General features: G+C 39.2%; 1 protein-coding gene across 2 annotated transcripts; it reads left to right on the top strand.

The window, feature by feature from the left end:
- The first annotated feature begins 766 nt into the window (after positions 1-766).
- On the top strand, positions 767-10,832 carry Kcnv1 (potassium voltage-gated channel modifier subfamily V member 1). 2 transcript variants are annotated; one of them, XM_029470185.1, is made up of 4 exons: positions 767-804; positions 1,574-2,358; positions 3,125-3,654; positions 7,163-10,832. In XM_029470185.1, exons 2-4 carry the CDS (start codon positions 1,889-1,891, stop codon positions 7,672-7,674), a joined length of 1,512 nt encoding a protein of 503 aa, XP_029326045.1. In that variant the 5' UTR covers positions 767-804; positions 1,574-1,888; the 3' UTR covers positions 7,675-10,832. The 2 variants fall into 2 exon arrangements, with proteins under 2 accessions (XP_029326045.1, XP_021039543.1); XM_021183884.2 differs by lacking the exon at positions 767-804 and having other exon boundaries at positions 1,557-2,358.
- The last annotated feature ends 335 nt before the right edge of the window (positions 10,833-11,167 follow it).

Below are 11,167 nucleotides of genomic sequence, written 5' to 3'. Positions count from 1 at the left end.
CTTTTGGGATAGCATTGGAAATGTAACTGAGGAAAATATGTAATAAAAATATTAAAAATTAAAAAAAAAAACAATGAAAAGCCCCCAAAGTTGGGTGACAAAGTGAGACCTAAGCAGCCAAATGTCCCATCAAGTGTAAATGCTCTCCTCACTATATATATATATACACACACACACTCACACACACACACACAAACCACTTACTAAGAAACCACAAAGTAGAGTCTGGCGAACACTGGGAAATACTGATTGTAAATGGTTGCTAGATGCAATGATGAATCCTTCTCCATAAACATGGAGAAGTAGAATGTAACTGTTCTAACCTTGCTTCACTCAGCACTTTACCACTTTGGAAACGTTGGAATATTTTTGTGGACACAGATGGTGGGGAATGGAAATCAAATGCAGCAATTCTTGAAGCCTCTTCTGATGGCTGTAATATTCAGTGTCACTAAGTACTCCTTCCCTCGCTGGCTGGAGCCTCCCTACTTCTATTCTCTGAAGAAGCTGGCCACCTAGAGCTTCTTTCGGTTCCAGCAGAGTGCTGGGCAAGGGCATAACTCCTACAGAATCCTGAGGCCAGGCCTGAAGCCAAGATGGATAGAGGCAGAGCAAGGCAGCAAACGCTGTCTAAGATCTGTGCTGTGAGCAGTTTCTGGCTAAGATCTATATGCTGTTAGCAGTTTCCATTCTTGACTGGTGAAGTCAGAATTCTCACTTGTAGACCAGACAGATTAAAGAATACTACAATATCCGTTTGAGCTGTACTGGCTGAGCAACACCCAGGTGTGCCTGAAGTTGCAGGTGAGTCACTGACCTTCCTTCCCACCCACCAGCCCTGTGTCCAACAGGTTGGCTGAAGACATAGCTCTAAGAAGCCACTAGGCACTTTGCTAATCACCTGATCTCCTGAATTTAGCTTCTTCTTTAACCGTGGGGTCGCTGTTATTTAAACTCTTGCCTCAGCCCACGCTTGTTCTATTCCTTGTCTTTCTGCCTTTCTCTTTTTCCTAAAGCATGCACTCCCCTTTGTGTTGGAGAATGTGCCCAGAATGTCTCTTCTGAGGAAATATGCAGTGTCCCTGTGGGCACCCGGTGTGCTGAACTCCCCTAGTTCTTAGTGAGCCACTGTAACTTCAACTAAAAGGACTGTTTCTCAGCTAGGAGCTGGAAACCTAAGAGAGAAGACAATCTCGCATGAATGACAGATGGGAACCAGGGAGACGTGGGAAGAAATCCTGAGTAGGGTACCCCAGACATACTTCCCCATGTGTTCACAGCCTTAGAGAACATCGTGGAGTGAATACCTTACAATAGATGAGGGAAGGCTATAAATCCTCAAGTTAGGACTCATTCTGCTATTGCCACCTGTTTCTGAACTTTTAGCCTCCCATTTCTTGCACCTGACAGGGTCCTCTCTGCTTCTATGCTCCAGATCTTCCCATTCCTTCCCTTGCCCAACTCTGCCACCGGAAGCCTCCAGATCTTAAATCTACACACCATGTAGGCTGGGGGGAGTGGGGGTTGGGGGTTCTGAATTACAAAGTTGAGAAAAGGCTCTACCTATATCTAGGAGGAGCCACCGGAACAGACTGTGTATCCTGGGCTGTTCCCTGCCTGGACGCTGCACAACTGCTTGAAGGGTTCCCTCCGCGCGACCACTCCTGCGCTCCCAGCCTCCTCGCTCTACCGCGCACTCGCAGCTCCCTAGCGACACCAGCCATCAAGCTGGTGGAAAGAGTAGGGGTGTACAAGTGGGAGGCTTCTCCCTCGGGAACCTGGGAGATCCCTGCCGCCAGCAGGGGCCGTGGCACCGCCTGCGCGGGGACCCACGCTTCCATCCAGCGCCTTCCCAACTTCCCAGTGCCTTCAGGCCAAGGCAGTCAGGATGGATCTGTCACCCCGCAACCGGCCGCTACTGGACTCGTCTTCGCTGGACAGCGGTTCTCTGACCTCACTGGACTCCAGTGTCTTCTGTAGCGAGGGCGAAGGGGAACCCTTGGCTCTGGGGGACTGCTTTACAGTCAACGTGGGCGGCAGCCGCTTCGTGCTCTCGCAGCAAGCTCTGTCCTGCTTCCCGCACACGCGCCTGGGCAAACTGGCCGTAGTGGTGGCCTCCTACCGCCGCCTGGGTGCCCTGGCTGCCGCCCCCAGCCCCTTGGAGCTTTGTGATGATGCGAATCCGGTGGACAATGAGTACTTCTTCGACCGCAGCTCTCAGGCGTTCCGTTATGTCCTGCACTACTATCGCACTGGTCGCCTGCATGTCATGGAGCAGCTCTGTGCGCTCTCCTTTCTTCAGGAGATCCAGTATTGGGGCATCGATGAACTCAGCATTGACTCCTGCTGCAGGGACAGGTACCAGTAGGGCGCGGGAGGTAGGGCGGGAAGGGAGCAGAGGGTGGTAAGAAAGCACAAGCAAAGACTTGAGGCTTTGTGTAAGCTTGTCTACTCCAGCTCTGCGAATAGGTGTGTCTGCTTCTTGGCTGAAGGCAAATGAATCCGAAAGTCAACTTGTGCATTGAACTTTAAAACAACAACAACAAAAACCTCTTGCCCCATTTCTCCCAGCGACTAATATTCTGATTTCTTGTGAAAGTTCAAACCGGTCAGACTTGCAGTTAACATGTGATATTTTAATAGATGAGTCAGAAAAATCTATGCCCCCAAAAGTTACATAGAAATAAAAAGGCTATGAAAGTGTTGCTTAGAAGACCTCCAAGCAAGGTCCAGAGGTCCTGAAGGAGAGTTGTTTGCCTGGTGATAATTACTTACTGCTGTCCTGTCATTCCTATTGCTCCTTCATATATTTTTCTTTTATACACACAAACGTTACAGGTGGGAAATACATGTTCTTGTCACCAGAAAATATGTCACAAAAAATTAACTGATCTAAAGTTGCCTGCTAATGTATAAATCCTATTTGCATAAATTTCTAGTAAGAAAAAAGTATCTTTTAAAAAGTCATAAGTAGGAAATCTGTCAGGGACCATCATGTGTAAATTATGAATATATATTCCTATATTTTACACATATGAAAGTGTGACCTCTCTGTCAAATTTAATTCTCTTGTACGTCTGTGTGGGTTTTTTTAAATTAATCACAAAGTTGTCTTCTTTGAAAGATACTTCAGAAGAAAGGAGCTGAGTGAAACTCTTGACTTTAAGAAGGATACAGATGACCAGGAAAGTCAACATGAGAGTGAACAGGACTTCTCAAAAGGACCTTGTCCCACTGTCCGTCAAAAGCTCTGGGATATTCTGGAGAAACCTGGATCTTCCACAGCAGCCCGGATCTTTGGAGTAATCTCCATCATTTTTGTGGCAGTGTCCATTGTCAACATGGCCCTGATGTCAGCTGAGCTTAGCTGGCTCAACCTACAGCTGCTGGAGATCTTGGAGTATGTGTGCATCAGCTGGTTCACTGGGGAGTTCGTTCTGCGCTTCCTGTGTGTGAAAGACAGGTGCCACTTCCTGAGGAAGGTTCCAAACATCATAGACCTCCTTGCCATCTTGCCCTTCTACATAACTCTTCTGGTGGAAAGCCTGAGCGGCAGCCACACCACACAAGAGCTGGAAAATGTGGGACGTCTGGTCCAGGTCTTGAGGCTCCTCAGAGCTCTGCGCATGCTAAAACTGGGAAGGCATTCTACAGGTATTCATATTTCACTTGTGCCTTTTAATTTTGCTTTTAAAATAAGCTTTAGATATATTGGCACAGAACCACCTTACATTCTTACTCACCCTCCATCTCCTATAAAATACTAGGAAGAAAAATCTTCAAGATGCTAACATAAGCGAAGATCTCTCTCTCTCTCTCTCTCTCTCTCTCTCTCTCTCTCTCTCTCTCTCTCTNTCTCTCTCTCTCTCTCTCTCTCTCTCTCTCTCTCTTTCTCTCTCTCACACACACAAACACACATATACCCGCACATACTCTTTCTGTTCACAAGACAATTTGGACAAAACAATTTGATGATATTTTAAATTTAGTACTATAACTCAGTGAGATTATATATATATATATATATATATATATATATATATAATATGGTATTATTCTTCTCAAAGGTCATATATAAAACATACATAAATGGCACATAAATTATATAATATAATAGGGTCATAAGCTATTTTTACCTTCCATTTCCAAGAAGTATTTGAGATGTGTGGTGTATAAAACGTATAAATACATTCTTGACTGGAGAGAAGAGTCATGGCAGAAGAGAGATGGTCAGTTGTTGATGGCCTACCACTAATTTTTTATGAATAAATAAAGTTATTTTGCATTGGAAGAAAGATATATCAGTAATTAACATCTCATTCAGTATTTTAGAATTATCTTAAATTTTGAAAAATTTTAAAGATCAAATGAACATTCTCTAGAAAAATTAATACACAACATACAAACACACACACACACACACACAAAACTATCCTGTTCTTGAAAGCTATAGGCAATGCCAAAAGAATTCAAATAAAACAAAGGTAAAGAATTCTTATTTTCTGAAAGTAATGGTGTTCAGTAGTAGGTTTTGTGACTATTGAATATTCTTTTTTTTTTAATGGTTTTAGAGCTTTATTGTAGAAAGGCAGGGAGAAAGTAGAGAAGGTAGGAAGAGAGAGGTTGGCCATAACCACATGGAGAGAGGGGAAAACAGAGAGAGAGAAGGAAGTCTAGAGAGTAAGAAAGGTAAAAACTTAAGGAGAGAGAGGAGGGGCCAAGCAGGTCCCTAGGGTTATCAGAGTTAGCACTTAAAGAAAATGAGAATATTTCCACACATTTGTTAAAATACAAATTCTTGACTTCATGTCAGATTTTAGTATGTGGATTAGTTTCTGGACCATGTACTTTAATAAATATGCAAATATTTTTGAGCTAGATCATTTGGGAGCCATGTCTTTTGAGAAGCACTGGAGTAGCATGCATAATAATACAAGACAAACACATATGTACACATACAAATGTGTTACTACTCCCATGAATGTATACAAAGATCTATCTGAATGACCACTGGAAAAATGGCAGTAGCTATGCCTCCTTATTACATAGGGAAAAAATTAACCTGATTTTTTTTTACATCTCTATATTTAAAACTCATGCTACAGAATTCTAGTCATGTATTTTCCTAGCAAGTCTTACATGCCAAGGATGTGATAATGGGGTTTCTAAGAACTTTTACAACTAACACTCTTTGTTTCCTGACACAGATAATGGGATGCTTTCCTTGAGTATTTATAAACTCTTCACAGGATTCAATTTACAAAACACTGAGAGCTATAATATTCCAAAAGAAAGGAAAAGGGAAATAATAGTAATTTCCACAGTGCCACCTCTATAGTAATTTCCACAGTGGCACCTCTTCAAAAGTTTCCACAGTTCTAAAGCAAGTGCAAAGTATAAACAGAGCTTCAAATTATTTAAAGTGTATGACAAATATGTGAATATTTAATATATTTATGTCAGGATAAGATTTATAAAATATAGTCACAGATATCATAAGTCCTCACACATTTGGAACTTTAGTTGAGAGATATTACATAATTATGGTTAGGACTCCTAACAGTCTTGGAATAAATCCTAACTTTGTACCTTTGTACTAGATACATTAGACCTGAACCTTCTCTTCTGTTAAATGGTACAACAAAGGCATCTGTCACATATTATTTTTGAGGCATGTCTAAGATATTAAGAGTATATATATATATATGTGTGTGTGTGTGTGTGTGTATATACATGTATATAATTTTATTTATGCATGTCATCATTTAGTGTTAATTTATTTCTAAACTGTCATTCCATATAGATACACTGAAGACAATTTTATAACAAGGTAGTACAAAGTTATTCTGAAAGATATATTTTGGAACTTAAACTTCAAAATCAATATGCACTTTTCTTTACAAATAGATGGTAATAAGGCTAAATTATCTCAATATTTGAAGAGCAAACTTCAAAATAAGTAGACTATGGGTTTATTCTAATGGATTTCAAATAATCCCTAAGGGTGAATAACAATAAAAATTATTCTAAAAAGCATTGATGTGGATTTTCCAGGTAGTTTCTTTGTGCAGTCATGTTGGTATGACTTCAAAACACAGACTCTTGGAAACATCTCTCTATCCTTGCGGAAGATATTTCACTGGTTGTTTAAGTCCTGGTTTATAGTAGGTTCTTGTTGCTCTTCTTGGCACCGAGGCTTATTATAGGTGGCACTGGAATCCCCTAACTCTGTGTCTCCTCATAGTTGGTAAATTCCTCACACCCCTCCATTACTATGCCTTTTGTCAATGAAAGATTATGTTGCTTAGCTTCACCTTCTTGCAGGAAAGCAAAAATATCATATATGATCACGAGTGATAAGAACTAGAATTTCAATTGGTATTCTCTAAATTTTAGAACCTTCACTTACACTGGTAAGAATATGTTCTGTATATACATTTGAAACAAGTGTTGGCACTGGTTCCTAACTCATTCCTGCTGTGTGACTTCATTGCCATGGAATACAGTCTTCCTCTGGCTTTCATCCAATGAAGCATCTGATTGTATTAAGCATTGTTATGAGTAAGAAAATAAGACATAGAAGCAAGCAGATCTCTTAGTTCAAGGCCAGCATGGCCTACAGAGTAACTTCCAGGACAACGAGCTTATGCAAAGAAACCCTGTCTCAAAAAATTCAAACAAGAAAAAAGATAACAAAAGAAGATATAAAAATATATGAGAACAACATGAAAATGCTGTTGAGCAGAAGAGCTGAAATGATATACTGAAAAGCAGGATTGACCAAGTGAGATCTCCATACACATCTCTGCAAAGGACTTTCATCACATGAAGTGATAAACTCATGTAAGACAGCCTCTGCCTGTCTTTCAGTCTCATTTTTTCTCATTAAAAATACAGAAAGAGCATGAACTTAGTAATTATACAAGTAAATGACTGAATGTACTTAAACAGTTTTCTTTATTCTTCTAAACCTGTCCCTACCAAAAAGTCTATATGCTTTCTGGAACCATAGGTCATAATTTAGTCTTCATTGTATCCCCAGAACATTGCTCATCATATTAGTTATGCAGACCATGCATGTGGGTGGGTTGCAGGGAGGGAGAGGGGAAGGAGAGAAGCTGAAGAAGAATGCTTATGCCTGACAGCACCTCTTCTCTTGCAGGATTGCGCTCACTTGGAATGACAATCACCCAGTGCTATGAAGAAGTTGGCCTACTGCTCCTGTTTCTATCTGTGGGGATTTCTATATTTTCAACAATAGAATACTTTGCAGAGCAAAGCATTCCTGATACAACCTTCACAAGTGTTCCTTGTGCATGGTGGTGGGCCACAACATCCATGACTACAGTAGGATATGGGGACATTAGACCAGACACCACCACAGGCAAAATCGTGGCCTTCATGTGTATTCTGTCAGGAATCCTTGTCTTGGCCTTGCCTATTGCCATTATTAATGATCGATTCTCTGCTTGCTACTTCACCTTGAAACTCAAGGAAGCAGCTGTGAGACAGCGTGAAGCTCTCAAGAAACTTACCAAGAATATAGCCACTGACTCATATATTAGTGTTAACTTGAGGGATGTCTATGCCCGGAGCATAATGGAGATGCTTCGATTAAAGGGCAGGGAGAGAGCAAGTACTAGAAGCAGTGGTGGAGATGATTTCTGGTTTTAAGTTTACCTTCAACTTATTTACAAAACCTCTGTACATTTAACTGGATTGATGAAGCCTTGCTGCTATGGATATCTCTATATTGATGACTTTCTTGAGCACTTCTCATCTTCTTTCTGGTGTATTGATATCCTAGAATATTTAACATCTCCTATAGCAACTACTGATTATTTTGACACACATCTTTAACATAGCCAATTAATACAACCAAAATCAATTGGGAAAGGAAACACATATCCGAGTTTTCAAATATCAATTAATATAATTTCATACATCAAAATTTAAAGATTCATGTGTCATTATTCTTGGGCTTTCAGTAGCGCTATAGTTTCTGTTTTTAATGGAAGTTGAACTCTACAGTCCAGAGGAGTGGGAGAATAACTGAACATTTAAAAAATACACTGAAGAAATTTTTGCCATTTAAAGATTTTCTCCAAATGTTATTTCTTTCTCTATCAAGTAAAGCCACTGTGTATAAAGATAAGCTTTGCAATCAAACACTTAAGCTTAGTAGCCATAGTGAGTATCTCATCTTCCATCAAATACAAGTCACTGGGTCCAACTGGACCGAGATCTGCCCTCCATCAGTTTAGTTGCAAGAGGAAGCCTCAAACTGAAGAGTGTCGTAGGTGAGACTTCAAGTGCCTAGGCAGCTTCATCTTCCCAGCTGAGTGTGATGTGTGAAGAAGAATGCAGCATAGCTCTCTAGGAAAATTAAATGATTTTTTAAAAACATCTCATTATAGATGAATTATTTAAGCTATGCTTTCAAAATCATGAATATGTAAAACTGAAGTAGTAAAGATCCTAAATTTATTCATCAAAAAGATTAGATAGTCTTTTCATAAACGGAAATATGTTGGATGACATCATTAGATGAACTTGAAGATCTTTTTATTTGTTAAAAAAATATTGTGAGAAGCTTTCTGACTGTTGAGGTAAATAACAAATGTTCAGATGTCACTGGCACTTCTTTGGTATTTATAGTAATACTACAATGCCTAGACATTGTGAAATATAACTAAACCAAAAAGTTTTAAAGCTAAGAAAAACCCTGGTTCTAAATATTATACAAAGTAATATTTTGAAAAGCTTAACAAAGGATTTCCTTATTGCCTACTTTCTTGATTTATGCAATAAAGTTCCTTAAGAAATAAATAAAATTGGCTTCTGGGATAGAAATGTTACTCTTCCTATTTATAAATGCAAATATACATGAAATGCACATGCATACATGCAGAATAACTGCAATATCAAAACTTCGCTGAGAATAGAATTAGGAAAAACACTTAGATGGTAATAAGCATTGCATAACAGTTTCCTTTTAATCCTGTAATGCAAGCCCCAAATCACAACACATGGAAAGCTAAACCAAAAGACACATAAACCTGTAGCCAATTAGACTGCATAGCACATACTAGGTCAGGTTAATCTGAAGTGCAAGTTCAAGGACACATCAAGGAATGGTAAGACCCTGTCTCAAAAAGTAAAAAAGGTAATCCTTTGTCTTAATATATGGCTTTATAATTTTTAATGTTCTGTTTAATGTGTGCCTATATATTTCACCAACTGTATTTAAGGCATCTTACTATATTACAAACTACCAAGCAGCAATAAAGGTGGCAATCATTTTTATGATGTCATGGATTCTAAGTACATTCCTAATTTAGATATGTAAAATCATAATATTTACCACAGAAACAAGGTAACACCTCCTGTTTTCTTATATGCATGCTTAAAATCTGATGAAATTTCCATGGCATGAGTTTTTTTAATATAATTTTTTCTACTTTTATTGCAAATCAGAATACATCATGCATCCTGATTATGGTTTCACTTCTCTCAACTCCTATGAGATCTTTCCCATCTCCCCTCACATCGAAATCCACACCTTTTTTATCCCTCCCTTAGAAAACACAGACATTTAAATAATAAAAATAATTATAAATAATAATATAAAATAGGATTTAGAACAACAGAAAAAGAAGAAAAGAGGGGGAAAGCACAGGAAACACTTATAGAAGAGGCACACAGACTTGTACACACAGGAATCCAATAAAAACACAAAAATTGATGCCATGATAGATACACAAAGTACCTGTAAGGCTACAATAAATAAAAATAAATAAAAAATACTTTACAAGATATTATGTGACAAAGAACCTCAAAAGATGCCTCTAAGTTTGTTTTGTTTTGTCTTGGCTATCTACTGCTTATGATTGGATTTTCATTCCTGGTAGTAGACAATGAATGGAGAAAATTTTTCATTTATGAGTTGTTATAAACTGGAGATAACTTCCAGGTTAGAGAAAGGGGTTGTGTTAAATTCTCCTCTTGGCTCTGGGAATGCATCTGGTGCAGAACCAGGCAAAACTCTGTGTACACTGCCACAGTTTCTATGTGTTCATTTGTGCATTGATCTTGCTGTGCTTAGAGGGCTTTGGACCCTCTATTCCCTCTGATTCTTACAATCTCCCTGACTCTTTTTCCACAGGATTTTATAAGTCTGGAGGAAAGAGGTATGATGGAGACAATCCATTTAGGACTGAGTGTATCAAAGTCTCTTGCACTATGAACATTGTCTAGCTGTATCTTTGTATTTGTTTCAATGTACTACAAGAAGGTATTTCTCTGATGATGACTGAACAAGGCACAAATTTGTGAATATAGCAATATGTTATTAGAAATCATTTTGTTTTGCTATATTCCTTATGTAGAACAGTTGTATTTGGTATTCCCCTTAGGTCTCTGGGCTATTGGTCTCTGGTTATTTACCCTCAAGTAGTGTTACAGATGGATTACATCTCATGGAGTAGGTCTTAATTCAAATCATATATGGTTGGTGTGGTAGTTTGAAAAAAAGTGAACCCCATAGGTTCATAGAGCATGGCACTATGACCTTCATAGGAGGTATGACCTTCATGAAGTGAGTGTAGCCTTGTCATAGAAAATGTGTCACTGGAGATAGAATTTAAGGTCTCAGGAGCTTAAGCCAGGTCTAATGACTCACTGTCTCTTCCTGCTACTTTTGGATCAATATGTACAACTCTCAACTACCTCTCCAATACCATGACTGCCTGCATGCCACCATTTTCTCCTCATGATGTTATCATGAACCAAACCTCTGAACTGTAAGTCAGATCTAATTAAATGTTGTCCTTTGTCAGAGTTGCCATGGTTATGGTGTCTCTTCACAGCAATAGAAACCCTAAGACAGTTGGTTACCCCCACAAGCTTTGTGCCATTATTGCACTAGCACTTCTGTAGATATTGTAGCTCAGTTGGTGCTTACATTTCTCCTTTGTGCTGTGCTCAAGTACCTTCCAGTAGCATACACACTAGTTCGTAGTTGTGAAGTCACTAGGTAGGCACCAGCTTGAATCCTCTGTGTTCAGTGAATTGTGTAGTTGTTGTCTTCAACTATAAGGCCTTACTCCCAGTTTGTGGAGCACAGCCAAAAACCTTGATAATAGGCTGGGTTGTTGGAGGATCCCAT

The sequence above is a fragment of the Mus caroli genome, chromosome 15 (assembly GCF_900094665.2).
Source record: "Mus caroli chromosome 15, CAROLI_EIJ_v1.1, whole genome shotgun sequence".
NCBI classification, from domain to species: domain Eukaryota; kingdom Metazoa; phylum Chordata; class Mammalia; order Rodentia; family Muridae; genus Mus; species Mus caroli.
The sequence above is the reverse complement of the archived record's forward strand: the minus strand, read 5'-3'. Positions and strand labels throughout refer to the sequence as shown.